The sequence below is a fragment of the Triturus cristatus genome, chromosome 8 (genome assembly GCF_964204655.1).
Source record: "Triturus cristatus chromosome 8, aTriCri1.1, whole genome shotgun sequence".
Classification (NCBI taxonomy): domain Eukaryota; kingdom Metazoa; phylum Chordata; class Amphibia; order Caudata; family Salamandridae; genus Triturus; species Triturus cristatus.
Genome location: NC_140591.1, coordinates 1,531,422,607 through 1,531,441,152, shown reverse-complemented (window position 1 = coordinate 1,531,441,152; position 18,546 = coordinate 1,531,422,607). Strand labels below are relative to the sequence as shown.

The 18,546-nt window shown below is 49.2% G+C and overlaps 1 protein-coding gene across 6 annotated transcripts in view; it reads left to right on the top strand.

Moving 5' to 3' along the window:
• The window catches only part of ARRB1 (arrestin beta 1), a 793,940-nt gene that overhangs the window by 676,111 nt on the left and 99,283 nt on the right, over positions 1 to 18,546 (top strand). For all 6 annotated transcript variants that reach the window (XM_085623377.1, XM_085623373.1, XM_085623376.1 and 3 more), the window contains one exon: positions 241 to 376. In XM_085623377.1, coding sequence (XP_085479503.1) covers positions 241 to 376 — 136 coding nt within the window. The remainder of the gene's footprint in view (positions 1 to 240; positions 377 to 18,546) is intronic.

Here is an 18,546-nt window from a genome sequence, read left to right as displayed (position 1 = left end):
TTAACCTGAAAATTGTCTGATTAGTATTCAGCCTCCTTTTATGGTGAATGTAATCTCTTTCCCAGTGAATAGAGTCATGACTCACATAGATCATTTTCCATTATTATCTCAAAAACATCTTTTAATGACATACTCGCATTGAACTGACAAGGAAACAATGTAATGCAACAAATGATTACAGTGAGAGAAAGAGAATAATTTTGAGTGAAAAAACGTTTTCTTTTCTAAAAATGTTCGCAGGAATTCCGTGCGCCTTGTTATTCGCAAAGTCCAATATGCACCCGAGAGGCCGGGCCCCCAGCCCATGGCGGAGACCACGCGGCAGTTCCTTATGTCTGACAAACCTCTGCACCTGGAGGCATCGCTGGACAAGGAGGTACAAGCATCGCCATCACAGCTATTCATGTTTGATGACTGGGGAGGGAATGTGAGGCACAACTTAAGAACTCTTTCCCTCGCATGCAATATGTCTCAGTTCTTTATTATAGCTCCTGAACAGAGCTTCTCCAGGTTGCCATGGCCTGGTAGGTCTCCTGCTGTTGTGTCTCAGATTTGATGAGGTTTGAAGATGGGTCCTGGAGAGAAATGTTCTGGAAGAAATAATTGCAGGTCATCAGAAGGGTGACAGCTTTGTAAAACAGAATATATGGCCAATTCACAAAGGTGAATTCGATCCTAAACCTGGGTTTATGACTGAATTCGCCTTTTTTTATGCCTGCCAGCATGGCCGGCTCAAGGGCAGTGCGATCGGAGCCACCGCACCGGGCGCTGACTTGGGGTGGGGGCGCCATGTTCATCGCTTTAAGCTTTAAAAGCACCGGATGCCGCGTAGTTTGTCCTCGCAATAAAAATGACAACTCCAGTGATACATGTTCTTCCTAGAGAGACTCCGGAGCTTTGTCTACTGAAAGTTTTGGAGAAGTGTGGCTCAATGGTTAGAGCGGCAGACCCTGATGCAGAGGTCTAGCCCGGGACCAGTGTTCAATTCCCCGCCTCGGCGGGTCTTGGGCTCAAAAATTCCACGGACCTGATAATTCTCGCCTCGGTGCCTATTCCAATCATGGAGTCCCACTCTGCAACCCTGGGCAGTAGCTTGCTTAATCTCCACAACGGCCCCCACAACGCTAAGGATGCCTGGCCTCCACCTTGGGGGTGCCCAGGAGTGGACGCCTCACAGGGAAAGCCAGGATGGGTTCCACAGCGGTATTCGTACAAGCGCCTTGAGACCCTTACGGGTGAGTAGTGCGCTATACAAGTATCAATTTACATATTTTTACTGATCATCGGGCAGAGGGTTAACATGCCTGCTGCAAAGAGCGCATCCCATTAACTTCACGAAGTGCATATAATATAAAAAGGTCAATGGGTTACCGGTTTTGTCTGAGATCCTTTTCTTACTTGCAGTTTATAAGTTAAAATCTTAATATAGAGCAGTGAGCTATTAACTGCCATCACAAGCTGCATGCAAACTGCAAGGAAAATATTAGAGCTATATATTTTTTGTCCAGACTTTTGTTGTCCTAATATAGCAAAAGTGGTTCTTTTGGGTAGAAATCAATTCTTTTTATTGAAGAAAACCCCTAACAATGGTGTTACGTTTTAAATTCTGAATGTGTGCTTTTCCAGTCCAAGGACTCTTAAACTATACTGCCTACCAGTATGGATGACATGTGACTCCTACCCCTTGTAGTCCTCTGTCTTATGTACCATTTCCTATACTGATTTTCAAAGAGATGATTGATTGTCTCTGTGCAATGCGTGTGTGATGTAAAGTTTTCTGACATCTTAAACTGGCATGAGTGGCGCTATAAAACAAAATTAATCTAAGAGACAGTGGTTATGGAGACTTGAGGGGCACTTTCAAATGGTGGTAGTCTACTAGTGAGGGAATCCGTGGTGGAGGTGGTCATTGGGGGGGGGGCGCCAATAAGCATTGTCGCACCGGGCGCCACCAGTGCTAAAACCGGCCCTGCCTGCCAGGAATACACAAAGAGCTTCCTGATGGCATTAAATGCATTTACGAGTGCAGATTTCTCTGTGTCATGAAATCCACACTCATAAATGCCACCGAAGGAGTGTGAAGGGCGTACTAAGGCACGGTTTGCCATGGAAGTCTGGGAACGCCCGCGAACTAGTACATGTGTAGACATTCCCTAAGTGCGATTCAAGACCTTTCCATATGGGAAGTGCTCAGAGTTTGACTCCAGTAAAGAGCTAGAGTGACTCCCCTTCCAGGTTGGGAAGGAGAACGGATCACCCCCACATTGGGTGAGGGTGTAGAAGAGGAGGGGCTTCCTGTACAGGGAAAAATGTTTTCCCCATGGAGACATAAAAATCAAAAGTGTGCGTTTGCACAGTAGCCTTGTCCCACTGTGTGGTATTCCCACTATGGAGAACTCCCTACAAAGGAAGTAGGCTCTCCTGGGAATAGTCACATGACGCTGCTAGAGGTAAGCCTGCAAACCCAAATCAGGCGCAGATTTCCAGGCGTACCTCTTGTATGTTTGTGTATTCCAAAAATAATAAGTCTGCACCTACATGTACATGTAAATTCATAGGTGAAGATTTACAACTTTTTCGGGTATCAGACCCACATTGTATGCATTTAGAATGCTGTGAATATAAGCTGACAAAGCAATGTTAGTGGTTAGTTGATGACTAGGCCTGGGTGACTGTTTTCGTCAGAACCCAAACCACCTTCATTTTCAGATGTTTCTCAGGGTTGTGAGGCCTGTTAAATAATGTTTGGTAAACCAAGTTTTATGGACACTTTAAAACCACATTATTTCTTTAAATGGCGCTTGGATAGGATAGGCATGGGCTATGCGTGCATGTTGTATTATTCTTTACCCCACACAGACAACTGTAATTTCCCCTGCTTGAACACATCTTATATAACAGATACATGCAAAAATAAATTACGCCACAGACAAGTGGATATATCCATATAGAGCTTCACCAACCGGCAAGATAAGCTTGTTGATGACATTAGATATTTGCCTACTGGAGCCACGGAAAGGCCAACTCAGCCTTTCATTCTCATGAGGTTGATAAGTTGAGTGACATTCAATTGTGCATTAGTTCCCTACTGTCGTAAGTTCCCTTGCTCTCCGGATCACTGTCTGGCATACTGATAGGGATCCATGGATATCTCCATTGACATCAGAGGTACACCTGCGCTCACCTGCAAGGCGCTCGCCTCATGACATATATTCCTTGGCTTCCTCTCATTCTACTGACCTCTTTCCTTCCTTTGTTCTTCCCTTCTCTCTTTACTCCTCTGCTCTCATTACAGGGACCTAGTCCTGCTTACACAGCCTTGTGAGCTGAGACATGGCAATCATTATGGTGGCTTTGCGCTATATTAAAAAATTTAATATTACCCATTACTCATATAGGCATATAAATACATGAAATGTATTCAGTCTTGCACGCAATAGTGTAAGGGGAGTAGTTCAGTCTCTTTATGTAGGGCATATTGTACACAACATGCTGCGGATTAAGTTTATTGGAACGACAGTGGTTGACCTTAAATTCACAATTGTTTTTTATCTATAATCTTTAACCTCTGCTTGGTTACCCCTGGTGTGCTCATCAACGTCAACTGCATCAACGTCTGCAAATACACTGATGACTCACAGCTATATCAGGAAATCTCCTCTGCTGCAGACGTCACTGCCTCGTTCACTATCTGCATCTCATGCAGACCGGGAAGGCTAGCAACTACCTGCAGAAGGCTAGCCCCTACCTACAGCGTAACCCTCCGAAAGCAGAAATCTTGGCATTCAAAAAGACCAACAGCTACAAGAAGTCCAAAGCTGGTTCAATCACATGCACTGTAATGGATTTGAACTCCAATTCTCACCCATTGTCAAGTTACTTGGATTCACCCTGGACACTGAACTCACCCTAAAGGAACCCATCACAACTGCCCCAACTCTACTCTCATTCAGGAAACAGCAGAAGAAGCATCAGTTTAAGGAATGCTGCAGCACATTGCAATGCAGCCAACCCTCCAATCACAGGTTGACCGTACCTTTGACACTATGTAGTTTTCTGCTGCCTTTTGGCTAGACTGGTACTATGCAAATACTGCATATGTATCTACATGAAAAAGTTTCCACAGGTGTGTAGCTCAGCATGTCGATAGTGGCCCATTCATCTTCCAGACAATTTCTTTTGGTATTTCTGATGCTGTCTCCCTTTCACTCATATATATCATCTTCGCCCAACTCTTTCAACTTGCTAGAACCTCCTTCCTACCATAAATTAAATGAACCTGTAGAAATGTATAAAGAATCAAGAGCTGATTAGAGTTCAATGTGTGCAAACAAAAGGTTTCCTTTCAGTCCATTTGCTTTCATTGCCCTTGTTAAAGCTGCATGCTTAGGTTTCATGTATGGCTACTCTCATTCCCCATTATATCACTTTGACCCTATATTTAACCTGTGTTAGACCTGACATCCTTGGCGTGGGTTTTTCCCCTATCTTTTGCCTCTACTACCTGGATTTTTGATGCTGTGCTGGATTTCATTTTTGCTGGTTTAGATGCTTTGGACACTCTGCCACTGCTAATCAGTGCCAGAGTGTAAGTGCTCCCTGTGTAAAATATCATATTGATTGGATATACCTGATTGGCATATTTGTATCACCATGAAGTCCCTAGTAAAGTGCACTGTGTGTGCCAGGGCTGGTGATGACAGATGCTACTAGTGGGCCTGCAGCGCTGATTGCGCCACCCACATGAGTAGCCCTAAAAAGGTGTCTCAGGCCTGCCGCCGCAGGCCTGCTTTCAGTCCCCGGACTGCCATGTCACCCTGGTCAGTGTCCCCACTGACTAGGCCTAACCCTTCCCTTTTTGTGCACATCAGTCATCCCTCTGGAAGGCCCGAGGTACCCCCCTGGGCAGGGTGCAGTGTATGTAAGAGGTAGAGCATGTAATAGTGCAGGTACCGTGCTCTGGTAGTGAACCGCGGCCATTTTGTGTGTTCACTGCTGCAAGGTTATCTTGCTCCATAGGCTAACATGGGGGAGGCTGGTGCCAATGGCTATCCGCCTATCTTCTCATAGGAACAAGATAAGACATGAGTGTTTGATAACCCTGAGCTCAGCATTTAATAACACATCTTTTAGGAGAGGTTGTTTTTAAATCCCGAGTTGGAGAATAGTACTTTTTAGAGAGTAGCTGTTCTCTTGTCTGACCCTTCTGTGTGCCTGGGCATGCTTGTGGATTGACTGTCTGGCTTGAGAGTGACAGGGGCTGGGGATCCCCCAGGAGGTTGGCTGAGTCAGCCCTCTGCTGAATGGCGACATTTGCAAGTAGAGTGGAGGGAGGAAATAGCACCTGTGAGTGAATAGGGCTGTGCCTGCCTGCCACACTGCTGGCTCCACCTCCTGCTGGGCGGCTGACGACTCTGCCCCTCACTCTGAAAAGAAAGCAGAAGCCAGGAAAACAAAGTGCTCCAGCAACACCCAGAACTGGATCAGACCGGGCTCAGGACCCACTTGCACAAAGACTTCAAAGACTTTTAGGGGTATAAGTACAAGACCCCTGACAACAGATTTTCAGATTCTACAATCAAGAGGAACCTCTGCCAAAAGAAGGACCGCTGAAGAACTAAAGGAAGATTGCCTTGCTGTGTGCTCCAAGGGCTGACCTGTTCTGCTGTGCAACTGAAGGAGAGAAGAAGGGCGTGCTGTGTGCTGTGCCCCTGCCTACTTGAAACTACCAAGACTTTGCTGTGTGCTGTGTCTGTAACTGAATCTCCAAGGGCCTGAGAAGAGCTGGCCTCCTGTTCTGGAACCCAGGGTTAAAAGGTTCCCAAGAAACTAACTTCAGCTATCACGATTGTGCTGTAAGGGCCGGAGGCGTGAGTTTGCCAGCCGCTGCTGAAATCCCGATCGGTGTGTACATCGACACACGGCGGTTTGCGAAGGTCGGAGGACTGTGTGGCCTCCCCTCGTGAATCCTGCTTTGGGCTATCAACTGAGACCTGAGGGCGGCCTGTCCGTGGCCCACACCCTCCAATCCCTATTGCCGTGAGGATTTTGCCCTGACCCGAGGGCCGCACATCGCCCCGCAATCTCGCCGTACCTGGCCGGCGCTTCCAAGGCGAAGATCGAGCCCGCTGCCCTCTCATTGGTGGAGAGGACCGAGCCCCCTCACTAAATGCCGCGCTGGGATTGGCCAGCGTCATCGAGACATCCTGAGCAGTCGTTGTCCTCTCATTGGTTGAGAGCGTCGAGCCCCCCTCGCTGAAGCCGCGCTGGGATTGGCCAAGCGACGTCTGGACGTCCCGAGAAGCCGGTGGAGTGGTGCCCAAGTCTACGGTGTGACCCGTCTTCGTCGAGGGAGCGGCAAATGCCTTCAGCGTGCCCCAGCCTGTGAGCCAAGGAGGAGAAGGGCCGCACTGCCTTCCCGCCGCTCGTTGGATTGTCGAGAGCGGGCGGAAGGGTGGATGCGACCGGCCGGGGCTGTCACGGAAGAATCTGCCCACGCTGAAACGGCCGCATACCGCGCACGGTGAGAAGAACTGCCTGAATATTACGGCACTGCTGTAATACCCCCCTGTGATAGCGAGAAGAGACTTGAGACTGTTCGTAGAGTAAAAGAAACTTTCTAGTAACCTAGTATAACCATTAAGTTTGTGTGCAACATACCCTGAAGTGATCATACTTCTTCCTGCTACATCATATAAAGATATATTTGTATATACATACCTGTGTGGTCTACCTTTGTGGTGTACTGGTGGGGTCATTGTGGGGAGAGAGTGCAAATACCTTACACATTGCCTTGGGGATAAGCCTGTCTGCTCGAGCCAAGCTACCTAGAGGGTGAGCAGGGGTTATCTACCGTGTGTGTCCCTGTACCCTGACTAGAAGCAAGGGTCCCTATTTGGTCTAAGGTACTTACCTCTGCCAACTAGAGACCCCCAGATCTAACATTGGTGGTCAGCGGTGCGGATCAGAACCAGTATTTGCACTTGACCTACAGTGATTCTTTGTACATCACTAGTCTAGTTAGTAGTTGCATTGCACAAAGTTTTTGAAACCTATTTTTGGAAGGCCTAGGAAGCATCATGTCTCTGAATGGAGTAGGCGAGGAGATGGAATTGCAATTTGAAGTAAAGGAGTTGCTCTCATACAAAAACGAGCAGCTGAAGCAATTCTGTAAGCAGCTAGGATGCCCAGTGAAGGGCAGCGCTAACAAAGAAGAGCTACAGAAAGCTCTGAGGGCCTGGTGGGAGGCCAAACATGTTGAGCCAGAGGATTTGACTGGAGAGGACGGTGCACAGGAGCATGGATTTGGATCCAGTGATTTGCCAATGAATAGACCAGCGTCTAGGGCTGGCGGCACCCCTTCCAGTCGGGGCCTCTCTCCAGAGGAGCTGGAGGAAAATCAGAGGATTAGGGCCCATGAGATTGAACTTTTTAAACTCAAAGCTCAAGCAGAAGAGAGGAAACTGCGCCTTGACAGTGAGAAGAAGGCGGAGGAGAGGAGGAATGCTCTCGCATTGGAAGAGAGAAAACTCCAGTTGGCTCATGAGTTGAGCATGAGGGAGCTGGACATTAAAGCTAAACAGGTGGAGTCCAGTCCGAATGGTGGCAGCGCACAACCAGTACAGGCGGGTAAAGTATACATGCCGAAAGATTTGGTGCAGAATTATCAGAGGGGTGAGGATATCTATGCATGGTTTAGATCCTATGAGCTTGCCTTGAAGATGAATGAAGTGCCTGAGAAGAGTTGGGGAGCAGGTTTGTGGAAGCATTTTGAGGCCTCTGGGAGGGATGTCTTGGCACCCTTAGAAGCAGCAGGTACCTTAACCTACCCCACTATGAAGGAGGCCTTATGCCTCAGGTATGGGCTTACACCAGAACAGTACCGCCAGAAGTTTAGGAACTTCAAGAAACTTGATTCAAGTACTTGGGTGGAGTGTGTGAGTATGTACACGCGTGCACTGGGAGGTTGGATAAAGGGCAGCAAAGTTACTGATTATGTGGGGTTGTGTCACTTGATTAGTTGGGAGCACTTGAGTAGTCTATGTGTTCCAGAGCTGCGCCAGCATCTTTTAGACAGCAAGTTAACTGATCCCAGTGAGCTTGCTAAAGAGGCAGACCGCTGGACTAGCACCAGGGTCAACAAAGGGGTGGTAAGTATCCCAGCCAAGGGTGGACAGGGTCCCCAGCAGAAAGGTGGGGAGGACAAGGGTAACAGTAAGGAGTTCTCTAAAGGGCCCCAAAACAGTTCCCAGGAGAAGGAGTCCCAAGCCCCCAAGCCTAAGAAGTCTTGGCCCCATAAGGGCAGACAGGATAACAGACCACCCCCTACTTGCTATGCTTGTAGGGAAGTGGGGCACATCGCCCCTAAATGTCCCAAGAAACCCCCAGCACCAGCTGCTGCTCCGGTCCCAGGGTTAGCTAGTGTAGCTTTGGGAGGGGATTTGATTTCCAGTGGGGAAGAGGGATTAGCTATGATGACCCTTGTCTCTTTAGGAGACCAAGAGATGGTCCAGGATACCTTGATACCCGCTAACACTAAAAAATACGGGCAAAAGGTGACCATCAATGGGAGGGAGATAGAGGCTCTGAGAGACACCGGGGCTAGTGTGACATCTGTCAGGTGTCAGTGGGTGTCTGAAGAGCAAGTCATTCCCAATGTGCTCCGCCCAGTAGTGGCAGCTGACACTTCAGTGCGCCTCTGCAAGATGGCGCGTGTTCCCTTTACATGGGGGGGAGTCTCTGGTACCTTGGAAGTCTGTGTCAGTGATGCCTTGCCAGTAGATTGTCTGTTGGGTAACGACCTGGAGAGTTCTCCATGGAAGGACGTAGAGCACAGAACTCACTTAGAGATGTTAGGACTGCCAGCGTGAATCTGTGTATCCACACGTGCCATGACAGCCAGTAAGGGTGGATTAGTAGAACCGGAGCCTGGAACAATGGCCCAGGAACCTGTCAGGAGAGGAAGGGGCAGAGGGCGCGGGAAACCGGCCCCCACTGTTCCCACGGTCCAGGAGGAAGCAGAACCTGAGGGGGATGCCCTGGAACCTACAGGGGAACAGGTGGCCGAACTGGGGGAATTGCCTGAGCTGACCCATTGGCAGCAAGAGGGTGGTCCCTCCAGGGAGGAATTCTGCCAGGCTCAGAAGGAGTGCCCTTCTCTCCTTGGTGTGCGGCAGCAGGCTGCAGACCAGGCAGCGGGCCTAGGGTCCAAGGAACATTTGATTTACTGGGAGGATGACTTACTTTATAGTGAGCCTAAGTTTGCTGAGCCCGGTGCAGCCCGTGTGCTGGTGGTACCCGAGCGCTTCAGGAACTTCTTACTGGGTCTGGCTCATGACGTGCCTCTCGCAGGACCTCTGGGGCAAGACAAGACCTATCACAGGCTTGTCACCCACTTCTACTGGCCCCAGATGAAGAAGCACGTTGGTACCATTTGTAAGTCTTGCCAAACATGCCAAGCCAGTCGTAAGAGCGGAGGAAAGTGCGTGGCACCCCTCCAACCTTTTCCTGTGGTGAGCACCCCTTTTGAGCGGGTGGGCATTGATATCGTAGGGCCCCTGGACCCCAAGACTGCCTTAGGCAACAGGTTCATCCTGGTCTTGGTGGACCACGCCACCCGGTACCCGGAAGCAGTCCCTCTCAGGACAATCACAGCCCCCGTGGTGGGCCGTGCATTGATGGGGATCTTTTCCCGCGTGGGGTTCCCCAGAGAGGTGGTCTCCGACCGGGGTACCAACTTCATCTCTAGGTACATGAAGTCTCTGTGGGAGGAGTGTGGGGTAACTTATAAGTTCACCACTCCTTACCACCCTCAAGGAAATGGGTTGGTTGAAAGGTTCAACCGCACCCTGAAAGGTATGATTATGGGCCTAGCGGAGCCCATGAGACGGAAGTGGGACGTCTTGTTACCATGCCTGTTGTTTGCCTACAGGGAGGTGCCTCAGAAGTCCTTAGGGATCAGCCCCTTTGAACTGCTGTATGGCCACCCTGTTAGAGGACCTCTCACACTGGTGAAGGAGGGGTGGGAGAAATCCCGTGGGAAAACCCCCCAGGATGTGTTCAGCTATGTGCTGGCCATCCGCAACCAGACGCAGCGCTTCAGGAAGCTCGCTCAGGAGAACCTAGAAGCCAGCCAGGAGGAGATGAAAAGATGGTACGACCAGAATACCACTCTGGTTGAATTTCATCCTGGGCAGAAAGTGTGGGTGATGGCGCCGGTGGAGCCTTGTGCGCTCCGTGACAAGTGGACCGGGCCATATGAGGTGGTAGAGCGCAAGAGGTAGGTGACCTACCTGATCAACATGAAGACTCCTAGGCAGCCCCTGAGAGTCTTGCATGTGAACCGCCTCAAGCCCCACTTTGAGAGGTCTGAAGTGACAATGCTCATGGCTACAGATGATGGTGGGGAAGAGGATAGTGATCCTCTCCCTGACCTCCTGGCAACCAAGGAGCAAGACGGGTCAGTGGATGGTGTGGTCCTCTCACCCACCCTGACCCCAGAACAGCAGAGAGACTGTCGCCAGGTGTTGGTTCAGTTTGCCTCCCTGTTCTCCCTGTCCCCAGGTGTCACCAATTGGTGCGTCCATGATGTGGACACTGGAGATAGTCTACCGGTGAAACAGAAGTTTTACAGAGTAGCTGACCAGGTCAGGGCCAGCATCAAGGAAGAAGTTTCCAAGATGTTGGCGTTAGGGGTAATTGAGCCCTCCAGCAGTCCCTGGGCTAGCCCAGTGGTCCTCGTTCCCAAGAAAGCTGCTACACCCGGTGGCCCGCCAGAACTTCGGTTTTACGTGGACTACCGTGGGCTCAATGCGGTCACCAAGACTGACGCGCACCCCATCCCCAGAGCTGATGAGCTTGTGGATCGGTTGGGAGCTGCCAGATATCTCAGCACCTTTGATTTGGCTTCAGGGTACTGGCAGATTGCCTTAACTGAGGGGGCTAAGGAGAGGTCGGCATTTTCAACACCAGAGGGGCACTTCCAGATTCGCGTCATGCCCTTTGGATTGAAAAATGCCCCTGCCACCTTCCAGAGACTGGTCAACTGGGTACTGACCGGGCTGGAGCAATTCAGCGCCTCGTACTTAGATGACATTGCTGTGTTCAGCTCCACTTGGGAGGAACACTTGCAACACCTCTGTGAAGCGTTGAAGGCTCTGCAGAAGGCAGGCCTCACTATCAAGGCCAGCAAGTGCCAGATAGGGCAGGGATCAGTGGTGTATATGGGACACCAGGTGGGGAGCGGCCAGGTGGCGCCCCTACAGGCTAAGATTGATACCATTCTGGCTTGGGAACCCCCCAAGACGCAGACAGAGGTGAGAGCCTTTCTAGGACTCACCGGGTATTACCGACGGTTCATCAAGGGATACGGCACCATTGTTGCCCCCTTGACAGAACTAACCTCTAGAAATCAGCCCAGGAAAGTGAATTGGACCGAGGCCTGTCAAACTGCTTTTGATGCCCTGAAAACTGCAATGTGCACAGCGCCAGTGCTGAAGGCACCTGATTTTTCGAGTGAGTTCATTGTGCAAACAGACGCTTCAGAGCAAGGTGTGGGAGCAGTATTCTCACAGATGGACGACGAGGGCGGGGACCAACCTGTAGCTTTCATTAGTAGGAGGCTACTCCCCAGGGAACAGAGGTGGAGCGCTATTGAAAGGGAAGCATTTGCTGTGGTCTGGGCCCTGAAGAAGCTGAGGCCCTACCTGTTTGGGACTCACTTCCGTGTTCAGACTGACCACAGGCCCCTCAGATGGTTAATGCAGATGAGGGGTGAGAATCCAAAACTGTTGAGGTGGTCCATCTCCCTACAGGGAATGGACTTCACGGTGGAACACCGTCCCGGTACAGAACACGCCAATGCTGATGGTCTGTCCCGGTTTTTCCGCCTTAGTGATGAGAACTCCCAAGAGGGTGGGTAGTTCTCCCCACTTTCAGCTGGAGGGGACACGTGTTAGACCTGACATCCTTGGCGTGGGTTTTTCCCCTATCTTTTGCCTCTACTACCTGGATTTTTGATGCTGTGCTGGATTTCGTTTTTGCTGGTTTAGATGCTTTGGACACTCTGCCACTGCTAATCAGTGCCAGAGTGTAAGTGCTCCCTGTGTAAAATATCATATTGATTGGATATACCTGATTGGCATATTTGTATCACCCTGAAGTCCATAGTAAAGTGCACTGTGTGTGCCAGGGCTGGTGATGACAGATGCTACTAGTGGGCCTGCAGCGCTGATTGCGCCACCCACATGAGTAGCCCTAAAAAGGTGTCACAGGCCTGCCGCCCATGCCTGCTTGCAGTCCCCGGACTGCCATGTCACCCTGGTCAGTGTCCCCACTGACTAGGCCTAACCCTTCCCTTTTTGTGCACATCAGTCATCCCTCTGGAAGGCCCGAGGTACCCCCCTGGGCAGGGTGCAGTGTATGTAAGAGGTAGAGCATGTACTAGTGCAGGTACCATGCTCTGGTAGTGAACCGCGGCCATTTTGTGTGTTCACTGCTGCAAGGTTATCTTGCTCCATAGGCTAACATGGGGGAGGCTGGTGCCAATGGCTATCCGCCTATCTTCTCATAAGAACAAGATAAGACATGAGTGTTTGATATCCCTGAGCTCAGCATTTAATAACACATCTTTTAGGAGAGGTTGTTTTTAAATCCTGAGTTGGAGAATAGTACTTTTTAGAGAGTAGCTGTTCTCTTGTCCGACCCTTCTGTGTGCCTGGGCATGCTTGTGGATTGACTGTCTGGCTTGAGAGTGACAGGGGCTGGGGATCCCCCAGGAGGTTGGCTGAGTCAGCCCTCTGCTGAATGGCGACATTTGCAAGTAGAGTGGAGGGAGGAAATAGCACCTGTGAGTGAATAGGGCTGTGCCTGCCTGCCACACTGCTGGCTCCACCTCCTGCTGGGCGGCTGACGACTCTGCCCCTCACTCTGAAAAGAAAGCAGAAGCCAGGAAAACAAAGTGCTCCAGCAACACCCAGAACTGGATCAGACCGGGCTCAGGACCCACTTGCACAAAGACTTCAAAGACTTTTAGGGGTATAAGTACAAGACCCCTGACAACAGATTTTCAGATTCTACAATCAAGAGGAACCTCTGCCAGAAGAAGGACCGCTGAAGAACTAAAGGAAGATTGCCTTGCTGTGTGCTCCAAGGGCTGACTTGTTCTGCTGTGCAACTGAAGGAGAGAAGAAGGGCGTGCTGTGTGCTGTGCCCCTGCCTACTTGAAACTACCAAGACTTTGCTGTGTTCTGTGTCTGTAACTGAATCTCCAAGGGCCTGAGAAGAGATGGCCTCCTGTTCTGGAACCCAGGGTTAAAAGGTTCCCAAGAAACTGACTTCAGCTATCACGATTGTGCTGTAAGGGCCGGGAGCGTGAGTTTGCCAGCCGCTGCTGAAATCCCGATCGGTGTGTACATCGACACACGGCGGTTTGCGAAGGTCGGAGGACTGTGTGGCCTCCCCTCGTGAATCCTGCTTTGGGCTATCAACTGAGACCTGAGGGCGGCCTGTCCGTGGCCCACACCCTCCAATCCCTATTGCTGTGAGGATTTTGCCCTGACCCGAGGGCCGCACATCGCCCCGCAATCTCGCCGTACCTGGCCGGCGCTTCCAAGGCGAAGATCGAGCCCGCTGCCCTCTCATTGGTGGAGAGGACCGAGCCCCCTCACTAAACGCCGCGCTGGGATTGGCCAGCGTCATCGAGACATCCTGAGCAGTCGTTGTCCTCTCATTGGTTGAGAGCGTCGAGCCCCCCTCGCTGAAGCCGCGCTGGGATTGGCCAAGCGACGTCCGGACGTCCCGAGAAGCCGGTGGAGTGGTGCCCAAGTCTACGGTGTGACCCGTCTTCGTCGAGGGAGCGGCGAGTGCCTTCAGCGTGCCCCAGCCTGTGAGCCAAGGAGGAGAAGGGCCGCACTGCCTTCCCGCCGCTCGTTGGATTGTCGAGAGCAGGCGGAAGGGTGGATGCGACCGGCCGGGGCTGTCACGGAAGAATCTGCCCACGCTGAAACGGCCGCATACCGCGCACGGTGAGAAGAACTGCCTGTATATTACGGCACTGCTGTAATACCCCCCTGTGATAGCGAGAAGAGACTTGAGACTGTTCGTAGAGTAAAAGAAACTTCCTAGCAACCTAGTATAACCATTAAGTTTGTGTGCAACATACCCTGAAGTGATCATACTTCCTCCTGCTACATCATATAAAGATATATTTTTATATACATACCTGTGTTGTCTACCTTTGTGGTGTACTGGTGGGGTCATTGTGGGGAGAGAGTGCAAATACCTTACACATTGCCTTGGGGATAAGCATGTCTGCTCGAGCCAAGCTACCTAGAGGGTGAGCAGGGGTTATCTACCGTGTGTGTCCCTGTACCCTGACTAGAAGCAAGGGTCCCTATTTGGTCTAAGGTACTTACCTCTGCCAACTAGAGACCCCCAGATCTAACAACCTGGATGTGCTGTCACCAGAAAACCTTGACTGCATGACTGGTTTCTTCCATAACCAGGTACCATCGCAGGCACCTTATCGTCCAACACACTGGCAATCCTTCTGGCTGGTGGTTGTCCATCCAACATGCTGGCAACTCTTCTGCTTGGTGGTTGTCATGCACTCACCTGGTCCCAAACCGCAGGGACGACACTTGAGTCGATGCAAGACCTCTTATCCCTCCTGAAAACAGGGCATGACAAAGAAAGAGATATCTTCTAGCACAAGTTGCCCTCCAGAGGGAATGGGGTTGGGAAAAATGAGAAAATAGAGACTTGTGGTACTGGATAAGTTCAGCAACTGGACAAAACTCCGTAACAGGATTTGTTGCTTCAGAGATCTTCTGAGTCTGCAAGATAGTTACTCACTGGACCGGAGCCTCTGGGTTTGCGATAACGCAATGCACTGCAAATAACACTAGGAGGCAATTACCATCCATACACGAGCAAGCCTTCTTACACATTTCCAACTTTAGTAACACTCGATTACAAGCTTCTTCTACAATTTGGCATGTACGCTGGATAAACAGGTTCACAAATAGGAATCTCTGAGGCTCTCGAGGAAGAGCTCCATATATTGATTAGAGCCTCCGACACTCCCAAGGTTACACTCGAAACATGGATCGGAGTTTCTGGCTCTCCCAAGGTTACACTCGAAATATGGATTAGAGTTTCTGACTATCCCAAGGTTACACTCGAAACATGGATCGGAGTTTCTGGCACTCTCATGCTTACACTCGAAACATGGATTGGAGTTTCTGGTAATCTCAAGATAAAACTAGGCACACAAGTTGAAGTATGACACTCCTAAGGTATACTGGGAACACGGATTGGAGGATGATACTCCCAGGGTATACTAGGAACACTGATTGGAGTATGATACTCTCAGGGTATACTAGGAACACTGATCGGAGTATGATACTCCCAGGGTATACTAGGAAGACTGATTGGAGTATGATACTCCCAGGGTATACTAGGAAGACTGATTGGAGGATGATACTCCCAAGGTATACTAGGAACACTGATTGGAGTATGATACTCCCAGGGTATACTAGGAACACTGATCGGAGTATGATACTCCCAGGGTATACTAGGAACACTGATTGGAGGATGATACTCCCAAGGTATACTAGGAACACGGATTGGAGTATGATACTCCCAGGGTATACTAGGAAGACTGATTGGAGGATGATACTCCCAAGGTATACTAGGAACACGGATTGGAGTATGATACTCCCAGGGTATACTAGGAACACGGATTAGAGTGTGACACTCCCAAGGTATTCAAGGGCCATTGATCTTGGTACAAGGATCAAACATGAATCAAACGCTCAAAGGAGAATTCTCTAGTGACTACTGTTCATCAGAGAAATACGGAGCGAAATCTTAAGTCCTTGTAGAAACACAGTTCAAAGGCCAAGGTTGCAGGAAGGGTCCGGAGCAAGAACAATCAAGGTGAACTGGAGGGAGGTCACTGAGAGGAAACTTGAAGAAAAGTCTATAGTCTTGAGGGCGCCGATACTCTGACCTGCTTACTGCTATAAAAGGATAGATAGTGCGCACTAACCTGATATCAAGTACTTAGCCTAGCACTTCAACTTGTCCTAAGTTTGAAGAAGGTATTGACTCAGGTAGTTGCCAAGGAACTGGAGTAGCTGAGCCGGAGGTGGAGACAAAGGATGCGTGAGGGAGCTGGAGCCAAGGAAATCACCCGAGTGCTTGAACTGCAGCAGGAAGAGCGCTGCCCTGGTCCTGTTGATTCTTCAGGTGAGTGGGAAGGCAGGAAGCTTGTTCCGCTGGGAGCGTAGACCAAGCAAGGGGCTCGGGTTTGGGTGTGGTTTTTATACAGTCTCAGGGTCCAATGGATGCAGCAGGATCACGTGCGGCACTTGGCAATCTAGAAGGTTCCCCAAGACAAAGACTCCTGAAGGAGACGTGTTAGTACATTGGCTTAACCCCGACAGGAAGAGTGGGTGCAAACTAACGGATAGAATAATTTAACGGGTAATAAATGTTATGTTTTTTCTAAACCTGCACACGGAAAAATACTCCAAGACCCCAGCAACAGCAAGAGCAAGCTCAGCCATTGGTTCACGTGTTCATGGAATGCTTGCAAGCCCGGGTGCATTGGAATCCATGGGAGAGGGAAACTCTGGGCGTGAAATCATAGCGTGCCATAAGGCACCACAGGGGTAAAGCGGCATGAGCCCTGCAATCTAGGCTAACTACACAGAGGGGGCATGAGGGGGTTGTGACAGTGGTTTTGGAGAGGCATCCAAGGTGCTACTATTTCCCCGGCCATACTGCTTCATTCCCCTGATGGTCAGTGGTGTGTGCATCTGATCTCGAGCTCTGGCAGTATTTCCACACTGGCCTATTAGCTTTCCTTTCTCAAATTCCAGCCGAATGTTCCAGGGTGAAGACAGGTCAAAATAAGTGAAAATGTAGGGTTTTACTGTGCATTAAAAATGATCCCACACATTCTCCCTCATGCTGACTTTTAGACCTGAAAATGCATGGATAAAATTATCTGAGGAAAAGCAAGCTGAGTTTGGTGACTTTAACTCCTTATAACTTGGAATAAGGTATATATTGCTTTACTCGTACGTCTTTTTTCAGGTAATAGTCTGTTTTACACCATTCTGCCATGGATAGCCCCCACTAAACATGAGTGTTTGTTCTGAACACCCAAGTACCACCCATGTAACTCCCGCTTGATGCAAAGTTGCACAAAGTATCACAAAGAAGCGCAAAACACTATTTGCACTGAACACAGGGAGCTTTACCAGCACAAAAAAAGCTTTGTGCTGGAAAACAAATACCCTTGAAAGTCTTTGTGCCACTTTGCATCACAATTTGTGACTTTGCTCTGGCACAATGTCTTGATAAAGCTGCCACAAAATGAAACCTATCTTTTCATCACCCAGGTGCCTGAGTTTGGTTTCACTGTGTTTGGGTAGGTCATTCCATTGCTAAGGCCCTTTTTGTCATCACCTTTCTCTCACTCCTGTTTTTCTACTTTCCCGTCACATAAAGCGCAGCACAACAAACTGACTTCAGAAAAGCACAAAGCGCTATGCAAGCAGCTAAAATAAAATTGTGCAAGCTCCTTGGGTTGTGGGGAACTGCACGTTTAGTGATCTGAATTATTTAGTACTTTTGATTTAGGGGGCATGGGTGCCTGTTTGCTTCTCTATATGTGTGTGTTTGCAGGTAGGTCCTTTGGGCTGTATATGAACATGGGTGTCTGCTGCTATGTAGCTCTGTCTGTTTGCATGTATGTGGCATCGTACCAGGGTGATTCAATCAGTTACACCTGCTCAATGATATTTGATGTTCAATTCATAAGCTCAAATCCTAGCAAGGTAACTCAGCCTTCCATGGTCAGTAAAAGGAGTTCCATATAATCAGTATTATGTCCTCCTGCTATTTACACCCATTAGAACCGACTGATGCGTAGTTATTATCATCCAGATCAATGGATATGTGTCTGGAGTGTGTCTGTGCCCATGCACTATACAAAAGTCAGACCTATTGGATTAGCCACTGCATGTTTGGATTGGATAAAGTGGATTTCTGAAAAAAAAATCTTAATATTTATATACTTTAAGGTCTCAAAATGTAAACTGAAAGGCTAACAAAGCATGAACTAAAATATAGCTCTTCTTTAGCAGTAAAGTCTTCACAATCGATTCCTTTTTTTAACTCTGAATAATATTTTGCTCTGGCCTGCAGTCACACTGTAATGAGCTTATGGGTAATTCTGGGAGTATGGAGTTACTCCATTTAAATGCCTTTCTCCCAATGTTGTTTAATTATTGTCCCATTAGGGTGGTCTATTTTGATTCTAACAGCAGGAGTCAGTCTTTTTGTTAATACAATATTACTTGACTAATGACATTATTAGGAGGGATCCTTTAAGCACTGTTTGGTGAAAGCAAATTTACAAAGGGAGTCATTTAGAGGCGACATTCTCATTAGCCCTGCAATGAATATATTCATGAGTGTATTTTAATCAGTGCTGCTGTGTGCAGCAGGCCAGCTGAATCCTAATGAGAAGTC